The following is a 15950-nucleotide window of genomic DNA, read 5'->3' on the forward strand; positions in this document are numbered from 1 at the left end:
TTATTTCTTTATTTTTAATGATGATGGGTCTTACTATGTAATTATTTCTATGACAGAAGATATATATATATATATATATAAACTGCAATATAAGAGAATGTTTGTCCATAAATTATTTAAATTTATTGATTTTTATTTATTTAAACTTTTACATTGATTAATTTTTGTTTAGTATTTATCTTCTATCAAATTATTAAATCAAACTAATTATTTATTAACACTGATACTTACTCAACTTTCTATATTATTAACTAACTTTAAACATAAAAACTACCACCCCCTTGTGCTAAAAAAAAAAACTACCCTCTAATTACTATTCGCAACTTTTTTGTTTTAATTTAATTTTTCTTAAGTCTAAAACAATGAAATTAATACAATACTAATTAACCCAATATAAAAGATGACGTGTAGGACTACTCAATTAGTTAAGCTGATCACGCAGTAATTCAAGCCTTTGATTGGAGAACTGTTTATCTCGGAAAATAACGAGCTCTTTGGAAAAACTATCAAGATATATATTTCGGTTCCAATTTTTCTATGTCGCAGAAAAAGAATTATTTCCAGCAATTTATTATAATTATGTATATCTTTATAATGATAAAAAAAAAAAAAAAATTCTCCGTTACATTAGCCGACAATATCTAAAAAGAGAGAGAAAAAAAAAAAACAACTTTAATATTATAATTATGTACTATTTATATTTTTATTTTTTTTGCAGCAAGGATTTCCGATATTCTTATTGATTCAGGTAAAAAGAGTGTAACAACATGTAAACAAATAGCATGATGAACAAAAAGGAATACCCAAATTCAACATAACTGGATATGAAAGGAGAGAAGGAAGAAATTCAACACATTCCATTAGGTTGAAAAGAACCCACTCTCATCCTTAATCCCTCAATCCCCTTGGGATTTGGTTAAAATGCATTTATTTATTCTTTAATAACATGATCAAAGATGATAGATTACTTAAATAGTTTCCATGATTAGCCACTAGATTGGAGCTCTATAGAGCTGGAGAATCCTCTTCCATGATGGTCTATTGCTTATATCATCCCACCATGCACTCACATTCTTCCTCTCCTTAATCAAGTACTCTTTCTTCATATTGTTCACAATATAATCCATAAAAGGAAGGTGGCTAATATCAGCAAGACTGAAGAAATCCCCAGCCAAATACTTGTTTTTTGAAAGCCTCTCCTCATAAATGTTCAAAACCTTCCTCAGATTTGCTTCACTCTCTTCAATCACCTTGGGATCAGGAGTCATACCAAGCATTGAAGCAAACAAAACATGAATGGCCAAGTTGTAGGCTGGTGGGTGAAAGTTATGTGCTTCAACTTCTAACCATTGTTCCACAAGACCCCTCTCTTCTATTGTCTTTCCCAGCAACTCAACCCCTTGAGACCTGTACTTTTCTGCATAATACCTCATTATTGCCCGAGATTCTGCACAAAAATATATGAAACCACTAACATTAGCATGTTTGGAGAAATATTAACTATAAAACTAACAAAACATGAGTAGAAAAAGCAGAACAAGGAGTAGAATGTGTAAACCATATAAGGTATAATCTCCATCTTGAATGACAGGAACAACTCCAAAGGGCTGCGGATCATGAGCAAAGAACATGAATCAGAAGATAAAGAATGAAGTAGCCTTGAATACTCAAAGCATATTCAACAAAAAAGTGAAATGAAAATAGAAAGATCTGAAAAACCTGTAATTTGAGGTACTCAGGATCCCTCTGTTCCCCCTTACTGACATCAACAGGGACAACCTCAAATTCGATTTCCTTCTCAATCAGACAAACCAGCGCTCGTTTAGAGGCAGCACAGTGGGGACCGTACAACTTCACCACCATGGTTTCTCTTCAAAAATCCTTCAACAGCAGAGAAGTTGAAGAATCAGCTATCGTTCAGTCTCGGTTTGTTCACTTCTTATATTGCTTGTTGTTGGTTTGGTAGGTAGATGATATATATTTTTTTATTGAAAAAGAAAAAAAAAAATTGAGAATATGATGGAAAATGTTTTTTTCGGGGTAAAATATGAAAAGATGTTTGCTAGGTATAAATTTTTTTAGAAATATTGGATCAATTATGCTGATATTATAAAAAAATAAAAATACTATATATCAGATGATAACTGAAATGATAGAAAAAAATGTTTTTCGAAAATATTTTCAATTTTTTTATAATAAATGTTGAAAAAAAACTTGTCCCATCCCATTTTTTCAGGATTTTTAAAAATATCTCTATTACTCTGTACCAAACAACCCCCTCATGTGAAATAGTCAATCAAAAGTCTTGAACAAACAAACAAAACAGAGGTTGATGCGTGGTGTGTTATTTGCTTACATAATATTTAATTAATTAATGTTGTACGTTAACAACATACACAGTTAATAGATAAATAATCAATTTAACTTGTTAGCAACGTTAATTACAAATTTATACATCATTAATCGTGTAAAAATGATGCAAGAAAATTAGTGCGTGAGAATCATCATGGGAAGAAACTCCCGGGCAGCTTCCTGTGAAGACTTATGGGTCTTTCTTTTCTGATATTTTTTTTTGGGGGGTGCTAACCTCACATGTGGTATTAAATAAAATGTGTTTTATTAATGTCATGTTAAAGAAGATAAATTTATGAACTCCACCACAGAAAAAAAAAAAAAAATGTGGTACAATTACGAAATGGTGTGTACAAAAAAAGTTATTACATGTAGTTTTTCCCAAATAAAAATGGTGGTAATTGATGTTACCGGAGCTTTTGGTATCCTATATTTTTTGCAATTCTCGGAAAAGCTTGGTTTGACACAAATGAATCCCGCTTTTGGTAAGCAAGAAAGGAAATAATTCCAGAGTACAAACTTATCCCGTCAAAACATATTGTGTGTAATATACAGTACCTAACGCAAAGATGAAACTTCATAGATATGATGGAACCATTTCGGTCCCAGAAAATAAGAATTTGAGGCGCGAAAATATTGACTAAATTAACCTTCATTTTGATACGATCTGTGTCAAATCCTACTAAAGCTTTGCGTACACTTCTTCGCATGTTGGGAGAAGATCTTGACCACCGTGGAAGCTTGGAGACTTAGCGGACTACACATCAGAAGGTAAAGTGGTGGAATGTTGACATATTGCCGGCATGCATGTAGCATCTGCTTTGGATAGAAGTGTTTATTGAGATATATAGTCCCACATTGGTTGTATGTGCATAAAGTTTATAAGGCCTTGGGCACTCCCTCCCTTTGAGCTAGCTTTTGGGTGGTGTATCCCAAGGTTCTTTACATGGTATCAGAGCCTCGCCGCCCCCCACTTTCTCTTGTGGAGTTTCTTAGCACAGGTAGGCTGGTCCTGTTGCATTGTCCACACTTCAAGCCAAAGGACTTTCGTGTGAGGGGGCGTGTTGAGATATATAGTCTCACATTGGTTTTGTATGTGCAACTAATGTAGAGTTTATAAGGCCTTGGGCACTCCCTCCCTTTGAGCTAGCTTTTGGGGTGGTGTATCCCAAGGTTCTTTACAGTGTTATAATTTTTATTTTTATTTTTGGTATAGCAAATAATGAGGCTGAGTATCTGGTATAGCAAAAAACTGGTATTGCTCTGCAAAAAAAAATTGGCACACGAAGAAGACAACCAAGAACGATATTGCTCTGCGAAGAATAGCATACGAAGAAGACAACTAAAAAAAATTGGCACACGAAGAAGACAACCAATAACAATATTGCTCTGCGAAGAATAGCATACGAAGAAGACAACCAATTTTATTGGCACACGAAGAAGACACCTGGTATTGTTCTGCAAAAAGAAATAGATTTCTGGGAAAACAAAGAACATAGCAAAAAATTGGTAAAGGTAGGGTTATTTTGGTAAAATAACCTGGGACAGTGACTATTTTGGCACGTTTAGACAAAAAAATTATCAGACTGTCACGTCAATAGTAAATTTTGTCAAAATGTCACGCGACATAATTCGCTACACAGTGTAGCGAATTATGCATGCAAGTAATTCGCTACACAGTGTAGCGAATTATACCACGTCAGACCCAAAAATGTCACATGTCAAATTTTGAGAAATTCGCTACCCTATGTAGCGAATTTTTCAAAATTTGACATGTGTAATTTTTGGTTATGTGCATTCTGACGTAGCATATTTCGCTACACAGTGTAGCGAATTACTTGCATGCATAATTCGCTACCCTGCATAGCGAATCATTTTTGCAAAATTTACTGTTGGCGTGGCAGTCTGGTAATTTTTTTATCCAAGCGTGACACTTTGGTCACTATCCCAAATAACCTCATATTCTCATTAATATTTCATAATCAACCAAACACAAAATCATTATAATTAATTTAATTTTTTCGAGAAAATATGAGTATACTAAATAACTTTTTAATAACATTTTAGTGAAATATATTTTTTACTATATTTCACTAATAATTATTTTTCGGATTAAAAAATATTCTCCCGTAACAAATGTCCCTGACGACTAATTGACGGGAAACTGATAGGAAATGCACTCGAAAGACGTAATTGTACTTTTCAAACCTTTGAAAATTTGAACGAGTCGACGACGAAATAAGTAATGAAGATCAATTAAAGGGTAATATTTCTATCATATAACATGATATAAAAAAACATTCCTACTCACACATCGAATATTGTGTCAATATTTTTTTTGTTTTTTTTTTTTTCATGATGGGTCCAACCAAAGTTTGTTTGGGTAAGAAATTGATTTTATATTATGTTACATAAAATATGTATTTCCCTCAATTAAATTTGATACTGACAATATTATCAGCGTTTGACTATTGCTACGGGTTATTTTAGGATATTAATTGATTTGGAACTTAGTCACCCAACATTATCTCTTAGGATATTAATTGATGCAAGAAATTATTTGTTTTTAAAAGTAAAGATAATATCAAAATATGTTGGTGAAACTTTATGAAAGGATAACAATGGATGATAATCTTTTATATTTATAAAAAGAGAATAAAGAAAATACTGACTTGGGATTGGATGATAAACATCACCCACAGAAAAGAAAACGGAGTTGCAAATTGAATGACTTCTTTTACTTACATGTTTGAGTGATCTTTACAAGAGTTTATCTCATCTCTTTTAAGCTGTTGTGAAAGGCTAAGTAAGGACTCTATTAGAGTTGTTTGACCAAGACTTTGCAAGCAGCTTCTTTTTTACTGTCTTTCTTTTGTTGTAGTTTGTTTCCAAAAAAAAAAAAAAAGTGTTAAGTTAGTTTCATGTAGGAGAAGATAGAAAGTTTCTCTCACTAGCCCTTCCATATCAGTTGCCTTTTTTTTTTTTTTGAAAAAAAAATCAGTAGAGCCCGTATATATTCAGTCTATCACATAATAAGACACCCTATTTACAACGCAAGAGAATAATAATTCTCTTACTAAAATGAGCGAAACAATAAAAAGGACTACCCAAAGAACTGCCAATTTTTTTTTGGGTAAAATATCTTTTTCTGTCCTCAGCAAATTTCACGATACTCATTTTAGTCCACAGTAAATAAAAAGGCTCATCGTGGTCTCTAAGAAATTAAAAATGGACTCATTTAGTTGAAATCGTGGTCCCTCACAAATTCAAAAAAAAAAACCATATTAGTCCCTAACAGGACTAAAATAGGTCCATTTTGAATTTCATAGGGATCACGATGGACCTTTTTATTTGCTAGGGACTAAAGCGGACATCGCAAAATTCGCTGAGGATCAAAAAAGATAATTACTCTTTTTTCTCTGTCTTCCAGGGACTTTTTTGGATGGGCCATTCTTAGCCAAAAGCTGCTATATTTTTTTAAAAAAAAAAACTACTATTATTACAAAGTCCATTTGAATATCTATTTTAAAAATAAAATAGAAAAATCAAAAATCTGTTTTTCATAAAAATTAAAAAAATTAGTTTTTAAACAAAAACAGAATTCAAAACCCAATTTTTTTTTAAAATTTAAATAACTATAACTTTTATAAAAAGCACATGCATAAAAAATACTTTTTTTCAATGTTGTGAAAATTGGACCGAACCGACTGGGTTGACCCAAAACCCAATGAATCGGTTATCTGATCGATCCGACTATTACATTGGATTGGCCAAGTATCAGACCCGGTACAACCCGATGAAACACTGCCAGTTTTGGTGAAAATCGATGATCCGGCCCAAGTTTAAAAAAAAAAATCATAATTGACATATTTGAGTGATCTGTTACTTATTGACTTACATAAGTTATGTAATCTATAATTCTAATATTATTTCAGTTATGCACTATGTATTGAATTTTAATTTGATTCACAGTTAGAGATATCATTTACTGAACCTAAAACACCAATATCACAAGCATTATATATTTGTTTGATCCTTTATTCGGCAATTATAAATAATTTATTATTTTTTATATTAAAATATTTAAAATTTATATTATTTTTTAGCTATTCCAGTATGTTTATAATTTTTTAATATAAATTATAGGTTTATATATAATTATCAGGTCATGCAATTTAATCAATAACTCACTAATTGACCCAAAGACTTGATACCTGGACCGAGCTGATCTTAATAACATTATTTTTTTCATAAAATCCAAACGAACCTTACTTTCTTTAAAAACGGCGGAAAAATAATAAAATATTCAATGCAACTTGTTTGTATCCAGTATCCACAACTACAAAATCTACGGTTGTTCGCATTATGATCAGTGTCTACTCATGAGATGAACTGATGAAAGGAGCCTAACTGGACAGAATTAAGCTTCCTACAGTGCATATTCAAATCGTTCAGTTCTATCACTTTTCCAATAAATGAAAGTTCTCCATAGTGCTTACGCAGGGTGAGAACTAGATTACCACAGAAAGTCTGATAGTTCAACGTTACCACAATATTTGTATAATCAACTGCTGATACGAACCAATCAGCATATTGAATGATGTTTATTCACATTTAGTTTACTTAAATTTCAATCATTTCCCATATAAGACAGTACAATGGGATGGGATGGGCAAATGCAGATATCAAAATGACACCACGGACTGAGGATGACTTGAAGGTTGTAGCTGAGATGATGCAGTATCACTTTCTTCAATGTCATCAAATTCCACAGGTTTTCCGCAAACAAGCTTCCTGTTAATCAAATAACAAATTAGAAAGACGTTAATATACCATTCAGATATTAACAATCAACCACTTAAACTTCTTACTTTTCAAAAAGCAACAAAGCAACTTCAAATATTCTGCGCTCAATGTCAATAGTGATCGAAGGAATATGTTTTTATCAATTAGTTTTTTTTTTCTTCAATTTATCAAGGAATATGTTTCAATTTAAAAAGTACACACTAACTGGAGTGGTCACGTTTTCAAGGTTCAGATGACTTCAGTAGTTTCCAGATTTTTTCTTCTTTTTGTCCTTTTTAACAGGTGAATAGAGTACATGCAATTGTGAACTAGGGATACCTTTGAGGGATAAAATTCTCCTCAGACAATGCCTTATCCAACCGCTCTTCAAATGGTGTTGCATGCCACTTTACTTTCTGATCCTAGAAAAAATCACCACTAATTAGACACAGTATCCAGATGTAAAACTCTTATATAGCAAATAAAGATTACAAGTCATACTTCCTTGTACTTAGTGGTTGAGTTTGGTATGCCATTGCCATCCCACACCTTAGGAGGAGAAATATGAGAATCCTCAACTCCATTCCAGTGAGCAGCAACCTCCCCAATAATTGGCCTGTCAGAAGGAGTTTTGTGAAAATGTTGGATCTGATAAGCAGTCTCCATTCTCTTGTTTCTCTCCTCCAGAGTGATCGATGCAGGCTTCAACCAAGAAGATAAACTTGCTTCAACCTCGCATCCATTTTCATTTGAAATGTTCTTCAACCCTTTTTCTGGGGTAGGACTTGCATTTTGAGCTTGCTCCACAGAATCACTCAGCTCACTTGTATCTTGTTCAGGATTAAAAACTTTCTCCTCAAGTATCTTGCAAAGGACGACATTCTCACCTGGGTTGTAAATTGGATACACAAACTGGGACCGAACTCGAGGTCTACCATTTGGTAACTCTTCTGATGATACAGGGTACACTGTTCCTGGTGTTTGCATCTCATCAAATAACTTCAATGGAGTAGGATAGGGTGATGGTTTGTATGCACTCTGCTCAGACGAGCTTCCGCAGGATGATGAGCCAGTATCACATTCAAAACGAACAGATTTGTTCTTCCTCTGAGTGGTTGTGACTGGCCTAGGTGAAACAGAAGCTGCATTGTTGTCAGTACTATCTGCAGCATGAAGGGTCCCAGTCCGACTTCCTTCAATATCAAGAGAATCATGTGGAGTATCTTCTGCATTGGAGATACAGCTGCAAAAGAAATGAAATTAACATCTGATCAAGTTTTAGTTCTATTACTTCTATGTATTTTCAAAAATAGAACAGTTCTAACCAAAATGGAAGAGAAAAGGGCGGACCATTTGAACGACAACTTTTTAAAGGAACAAATTATCTGATTCTTTTTTAGAGAAAAGATGCAGTTTGTTCTTTAAAGTTGACTATGAAGATTGAGAGTAAAAATGAAAGATTCACCTCTAAAAAAATGACCAAAATGCCACATATTCAAATTCATTATTATTCAATGTCAGCGCTAAAAAAATTCAATTCAAAGTCAAGAATAACCTGGTTGGTGTGTGCTCAAAAGAATCCGTGCTATTTTCCCATTCTTGGCAAAGTTTTATGGGAGTTGGTGGGTGAAATTGTTGAACATCCAGCTGAAGTTTCTCAACAGATGTGTTGGGAAGCCAAGAATGGAACTTTGGAGGGTCTGTATCTTTACCACGAGAGGGTGACACTTTCAGTTTCTCGGATGCTTTACGAATTTCAGCAGGGGTTCCTGCTAAGGTACCACAAGCTTTAAGAAACTTGGCCTGCAGAAAGATGTTATATAATGAGATAAAAAAAAATCAACTGACAATACATAAATAAACAAAACAATTTACAAAAAAAAATGAGAAGGAAAAATAACCAAAAAAAAATAAAAAGAATTAGGAGTGACTTCAAAAGTATTTGAAACATGAAATACACTATGATGCACAGATACGGCTTGAGAAATTGGATACGAAACAAGTATAACATGAGGATAGAATTTCCTAAAGTGTAACTGGACACATTAGAATTTAGAAATACGAATATTGAAACAGCTAAACATGTAAGAAAAATCAATATTTAAAAAATAATCATTACAGCTTCCAGTAATAGTGCAATACTAATATCACTAAGAACATACCTCATCCTTAAGCCCCTGGTCACCTCCCTGAGACCCCACACCATCATTCCCAGCAGATTCTTCTCTCTCTTTTAATAAGTCAAAACAAAATCAGTATAAACACTAAGAAAGATATTAAAAAAAAAAAATAACACGAGTATCGGAGAAAAACCTTCAGATAATAAAGAGAACAACCGATTTCGAGATATCAGACCATCCTGTTTAGCACAGAGCGGAATTATTAATATTATTATAGACAAAAAAAAATTATATTATGCACTATGCACATATAATCTTGCATTTAACGATCTAGTTTTTACTGAAATTAGTTTATTTAACAAATCCGGAATTTAACGAACGAAGAAAAGAAAATGTGGAAAGAGAAATTCTTGGTAAATCTTGAAAAGAGAAAAAGGGAGAAATGTTACAGTGGAACGAGAGGAGGTGGAAATCAGGTGATGTTTGGGGAGGGGACGATTGTCTCTGATCCTGAAGCAAGCGAAGAAACAGCCCATGGCTCTGGTGAAGGATCGGAAGAAGAACCGTAGCATAAACCCTAGACCACGCTTCACCCACCACAGCATATCATGGAATTCAGAACCCTAATCCAATTTTCACTTCGAATTCAATAGAAAATCGAGACAGAATGAATAAAAGAGAGAAAGAGCGTGAACTGTGTGAAGTGAGGTACTACTGCGGAGTCGATTTTGAATTTTGAACTAACTCGGAGCGAGGGAAATTAAATTAATAATACAATAAAAATTGTTAACACAACCTTATAACGTCCCATTTGGGTATAATAATCTTTTAGTAAGTAACAGTAAAAAGTTAAATATGGCAAAGAAACGTACGTTATCATTTACCCGTGGAAATATTTAAATATTTTCTAAGTTAAATATAACTATAAAAATTTACAAAAAAAAAAAAAATAACTATAAAATGCAATAAGCAATTGGGCCGACTCAGAAGGTTTTGTATAAATCTAATTATTAAAAGGAGAAGGCCCAAACGATGTCCCTAACTTTTGCATCCAGCATGATATTAGGAATAAGATCTCCATACAGATTAGAAGCACTGCTTAGATTGTTGATGTTAATCTTCTTCCCGAGTACAACTAGAATAAGATGCTTATCTTCACCGTCCATATCTTAAATGACAATATTTGCGTGATTATGTAACCATCAATAGTATGTTTTTTTGTTATTATGGTAGCATTTAAGTTTGAATTCATGATCGTGAACTTATGCGAAGTATTTGAAATTTTGAACCTTGTCAGTTGTCAGTGGTGTAATTCTTGTCAACTTTATGTTTAATTTGCCAAATAAAAATTATATTAAACACTACAAGGATGATTCATGTTTTCATAACTAGCAACTCCAGGATGGAATTTCAAATATTTAATGTCAAATATTTTTTTTTTTAATAGATACTGTCAAATATTTTTGACTAAGGGGTTTTCTCCCACCATCTCTCTACTTATATGATGGTTATATTGTCTATTTATTTAATCTTCTTATCTTTATTACCTTCTTATTAACATTAAATTAGATTTAAATCAACTTTGAAATAGAAAGAAGCAAAGGATGTAATTAGTTGTGAAAAATAAGATAGATAGAAGCAAAATAAAAAAAATTATTGTATTTAAGACCGTTGATTTTCCATGTTTAACAATAATTATAAATATTATTTTATTTCCATAGTCCGTCCTTTGTGATTAAATTATTCTAGGTTTAACCAATTCATTATAAATCTATATTTTTAAAATTATTTCAATAGTTATTTATATTTTAAAATTTTGCAATTAATTTTTTGTAGTTTTAAATTTTTTAAAATGAATCCCTATGTTAAAACACCATTAATGTCTAATGATATGATAGATATATGGACTTGATTAAAATAATATTAAAATTATAAGAATCTTTGTTTGTTTGTGTTTCCCTATATGATGATAATTTTAAATTTCTATATTAGATGATATTTAACGACTAGTGAGGCATCTGTCCATGAAGGACTAGTGAGACAGCCAATTATTGAGGTTGATAGATCAGCTATACCACCCAGGTTTGACTGGGATACTAGAGAGCGTATGCTGAATGCTTTCAGGAAGCATTCCCCACCTCACTACAAAGGTGGAAGAGATCCCATTGCAGCATTGGAGTGGCTCCAAGAGATGGAGCGTATTTTTCAGGTTATGGAATGCGATGCCAACATGAAGCTCCTATATGCGGTGTACATGTTACAGGGGGATGCTGCTGACTGGTGGAGTAATGTTAGAAACCCACTTGAGTGCCAAGATTATGCTATTACTTGGCCATTATTTGAGAGGTATTTTCTGCAAAAGTACTTCCCTGAAGAAGCCAGGGAAAGGAAGAAGAGTGAGTTTGAAGACCTCCGGCAGGGAGGCATGACTGTGGACGAATATCTCAGCAAGTTCAACCGCTTGGCAAAATATTCTTGTTATGGTAGAACTCCCCTCACTCCAGAAGACAAGGCCTTTCGATTCAGGAAGGGTCTGAATGATATGATAGCAGACAAACTGGCGGGTCATTGCACCAGAAATTTTGTGGAGTTGATCAAGCAGTGCCAGAATATTCAGGAGCACTATCGTACCAGGGGAAATGAAGCAGCAGGAAAGAGCTTCAGTGGGAGGACTACGCCCTGGAAGGGTAAGGGCAAGGGTTTGCAAGCACAGCAGAACACCAAGTTTAAGAAGACTCCCTTTGTGAAGAATGGAAGCGGAATGTTTAGTGCAGGGAAGATTCCCACTTGTGCCAAGTGTGGGAAGATGCATACAAGTGTTTGTCGACTGGGGCAGAATGTTTGCTTCAGTTGTGGTCAGGCAGGTCATTATTCCAAAGAGTGCCCCAAGAAGACGGGGCAAGTTGCAGCCATTCAGGCGATCCCTATTCAGTCCGTGCCTACTCAGAGAGCCATAGAGGAGCCTATGGCGCCCACTAGTGCCAAGGTATATGCAGTGACACAGCAGGAGGCAGAGAGGTCTCCAAACCTTATCAGAGGTACTATTCTTATCAGAGGATATGCTTTTGATGCCATGTTTGATTCTGGAGCTACCCACTCCTTCATATCGGAATTTGTTGCTAATGGGGTACATTTACCCATTTGTGAGTTCACGCCTCCCATGGTAGTGAAGACTGCCATCGGAGACATTGTTTCTACTTCCTTGAAGTGCAAAGAAGTCAGATTCATATATGAGCAAGAAGAGTATATGGTGGATTTGATAGTGCTTGAGGGCATGAATCTACACATTATCTTAGGTATGGATTGGCTGGTCCGATATGGTGTGATGCTAGATTGTTGTAGCAGAAGGGTTTTCTTTACTGCAAAAGGAGAAAAACCGGACAGTTTGTACTTGACGGCACAAAAATTAAATAAGGCTCTAAATGAGGGAGATGCAGGATACATTATCCTAGGAGGACTCGTAGGAGACTCCAAAGAACCTACTGTTAATATTCCGGTTGTATGCGAGTTTGAAGATGTATTTCCGGAAGAAATTCCTCATTTTCCACCTGAGAGGGAGATTGAATTCTCAATTGACTTAGTACCTGGTGTGGGGCCTATCTCATTGGCTCCATACCGGATGTCACCAGTGGAGCTAGCTGAGCTGAAGAAGCAGTTAGAAGAATTATCCCGCAAGAACTTTATCAGACCGAGTGTATCTCCTTGGGGTGCACCAGTCATCTTCGTGAAAAAGAAGGATGGGACTATGAGGTTGTGCACTGATTATCGACAGTTAAACAAGGTAACAGTAAAGAACAAGTATCCTCTACCACGCATTGATGATCTGTTGGATCAGCTCAGGGGTGCTTCAGTGTTCTCAAAGATTGATCTTCGTTCCGGATATCACCAGATTCGGGTAAAAGCAGAGGATATTCCGAAGACGGCTTTCCGATCTAGATATGGGCACTATGAGTATCTAGTGATCCCATTTGGGCTTACTAATGCCCCGGCCGTGTTCATGAGTTATATGAACCGAATTTTCAAACCACATTTAGATCAGTTTGTTGTGTTATTCATTGATGATATTCTGATCTACTCCAAAAGTAAGGAAGAACATGCAGAACATTTGAAGATAGTTCTACAGATTTTAAGGGAGCATCAGTTATATGCCAAACCATCCAAGTGTGAGTTTTGGTTACATGAGATCCAGTTTCTTGGACACGTCATATCATCTACAGGAGTGGCTGTTGATCCGAGTAAAATTGAAGCTGTGCTGGATTGGGAGAGACCCAAGAGTGTTACTGAGATCCGAAGTTTTCTGGGTTTAGCAGGATACTACAGGCGGTTTATTAATGGATTCTCCAGAATTGCCTTGCCATTGACTAGGTTGACCCGAAAAGGGGTGCCATTTGCATGGACCCTTGGGTGTGATGTGAGTTTTCAAGAATTGAAAGATAAGTTGACTACCGCACCGGTTCTGATTCTTCCTGATCCGGAGAAGAGATTTGAGATCTATTGTGATGCATCCAAGTATGGATTAGGGTGTGTGTTGATGCAGGAGCGAAAGGTAGTGGCCTATGCTTCTAAACAGTTGAGACCACATGAAGAGAATTACCCTACTCATGATCTTGAGTTAGCGGTCGTGGTTTTTGCATTGAAAATATGGAGACACTTCTTGTATGGTGCTACCTTCACAGTTTTTAGTGATCACAAAAGCTTGAAATATCTATTCGATCAAAAAGAGCTTAATATGAGACAAAGGAGATGGATGGAATTCCTGAAGGATTATGAGTTTGACCTTCAGTATCACCCTGGAAAGGCGAATGTAGTGGCTGATGCCTTGAGCAGAAAGACCACGGGTGTGGCTAGCATGATGATTGCAGAGTATGATTTGATTGAGGAGTTCAGGGATTTGCGAATTTCTGTGACACCATTTGAGACTTCATATTTCATGACTACGGTCGAAGTCCGAAATTCGTTAATGGAAAAAGTTAAAGCGGCCCAAGTGCTTGATGAAGGGATCCAAATGATGAAAGAGCAAGATTTTGTGTTCACCGATGCTTCTCATGTGAAATACTACAAAGATCGGTTAATTGTCCCGAAGGGACCAATGGTAGAAGAAGTGTTAACAGAGGGTCATATGGGTAAGTACACCATCCACCCAGGTGCAACTAAGATGTACCAAGATTTGAAACAGAATTTTTGGTGGTCTGGGATGAAGAAAGACATAGCCCAGTTTGTGAATAAGTGCCTTATTTGTCAGAAGGTAAAAACTGAGCATCAGAAGCCTTCTGGTTTGCTACAACCATTAGATATTCCGGAGTGGAAGTGGATGAGTATATCCATGGACTTTGTTGTTGGATTACCAAGAAGCCAGGCTGGATTTGATTCCATATGGGTTGTGGTTGATAGGTTGACTAAATCCGCCCATTTCATTCCAGTCAAGACGACCTTCTCCACAGAGCAGCTAGCCAAACTATATGTTAGAGAGATTGTGAAGCTTCATGGCATTCCCGAAAGCATAGTTAGCGATCGGGATCCGAAGTTTACTTCACGCTTTTGGGAAGCGTTACATGAGGCCTTTGGTACTCAATTGAGATTGAGTACTGCTTATCACCCGCAGACAGATGGTCAGACAGAGAGGACCATTCAGACACTGGAGGACATGCTGAGAGCGTGTGTGCTTGAGCAGGGTAATACTTGGGACAAGTACCTGCCACTGGTTGAATTCTCCTACAACAACAGTTATCATGCCAGTCTGGGCATGGCTCCTTATGAGGCCTTGTATGGCCGTAGGTGTAGAGCACCTACTTGTTGGACGGAGATCGGAGAAAGACAGTTATTGGGGCCAGACTTGGTCCAAGAGACTACGAAGCAGATTGAGATGATCAGAGATAGGCTGAAGAAAACCCAGAGCCGTCAGAAGAGTTACTATGATGCCAAGCACAGACCCCTTGAGTTTTCTGAAGGGGATCATGTATTCATCCGACTATCACCTACTACAGGTGTTGGGCGTGCCTTGGGAGTGAGGAAGTTGAGTCCACGGTTCATTGGGCCCTACCAGATAATAAAGAGGGTCGGATCGGTGGCGTATCAACTTGCTCTACCTCCCAACTTGGCGAATTTACATGACGTTTTCCATGTGAGTCAACTCCGCAGATATATATCTGATGATTCACACGTTGTACAGTATGATGACATAAAGGTTAAGAAGGACCTGAAGTTCGTTGTTGGACCTTCTAAGGTTCTTGCTCGAGATGAGAAACAGCTTCGAAATAGAGTTATTCCCATGATCAAGATCCAATGGGAAGGATTGACACAAGAGGATGCCATATGGGAGCGGGAGGATGATATTCTCCGGCAATATCCCGATTTTGATATCAGGTATGATCTGATTTTGAGGACAAAATCTTTTAAAAGGTGTGGTGAATATAATAACCCTAATTATATGACTTTTAAATTAGAGGGTTATAATGAGGACCTTATAGTCATAAATGGAATGAGCATAAAATTATAAGAATTTTGATACCCATACTGAGGTATTATGCACAGATGAATTTTTATCTGTTAAATTTGACTGCTGACGTAATAACAATTAATAGAATAGCTCCAAGTTAGCAAATTATAGTTAGAGAGATAATCTAATGATATAAACATCATGAATGAGGTTAGGATATGATTTGGTGAAGATTGATACCCATATAATCTACCAGA

At 35.7% G+C, this 15950-nt stretch overlaps 3 protein-coding genes across 3 annotated transcripts; 1 reads left to right on the forward strand and 2 right to left on the reverse strand.

Annotated features, from left to right (window-relative positions):
- Window positions 1–762: 762 nt before the first annotated feature.
- Window positions 763–1915, reverse strand: LOC133288978 (glutathione S-transferase F9-like). The gene is made up of 3 exons (XM_061486825.1): window positions 1720–1915; window positions 1559–1607; window positions 763–1447 (listed from the first exon to the last, which is right to left on the reverse strand). Exons 1-3 carry the CDS (start codon window positions 1861–1863, stop codon window positions 993–995), a joined length of 648 nt encoding a protein of 215 aa, XP_061342809.1. The 5' UTR covers window positions 1864–1915; the 3' UTR covers window positions 763–992.
- Window positions 1916–7037: 5122 nt separating this feature from the next.
- LOC133288951 (protein JASON) lies at window positions 7038–9862 on the reverse strand. The gene is made up of 8 exons (XM_061486793.1): window positions 9707–9862; window positions 9451–9496; window positions 9300–9367; window positions 8693–8940; window positions 7837–8380; window positions 7639–7737; window positions 7477–7559; window positions 7038–7146 (listed from the first exon to the last, which is right to left on the reverse strand). Exons 1-8 carry the CDS (start codon window positions 9860–9862, stop codon window positions 7038–7040), a joined length of 1353 nt encoding a protein of 450 aa, XP_061342777.1.
- A 62-nt stretch (window positions 9863–9924) lies between these two features.
- Window positions 9925–15119, forward strand: LOC133288953 (uncharacterized). The gene is made up of 7 exons (XM_061486795.1): window positions 9925–9965; window positions 11268–12951; window positions 13345–13668; window positions 13795–13939; window positions 14066–14349; window positions 14503–14760; window positions 15039–15119. The coding sequence occupies exons 1-7, from the start codon at window positions 9925–9927 to the stop codon at window positions 15117–15119; spliced, it is 2817 nt and encodes a 938-aa protein (XP_061342779.1).
- Window positions 15120–15950: the final 831 nt, after the last annotated feature.

The sequence above is a fragment of the Gastrolobium bilobum genome, unplaced genomic scaffold (genome assembly GCF_033153095.1).
Source record: "Gastrolobium bilobum isolate Gb01-03AN ecotype WA unplaced genomic scaffold, APGP_CSIRO_Gbil_v1 utg6815, whole genome shotgun sequence".
In the NCBI taxonomy this organism is placed as follows: Eukaryota; Viridiplantae; Streptophyta; class Magnoliopsida; order Fabales; family Fabaceae; genus Gastrolobium; species Gastrolobium bilobum.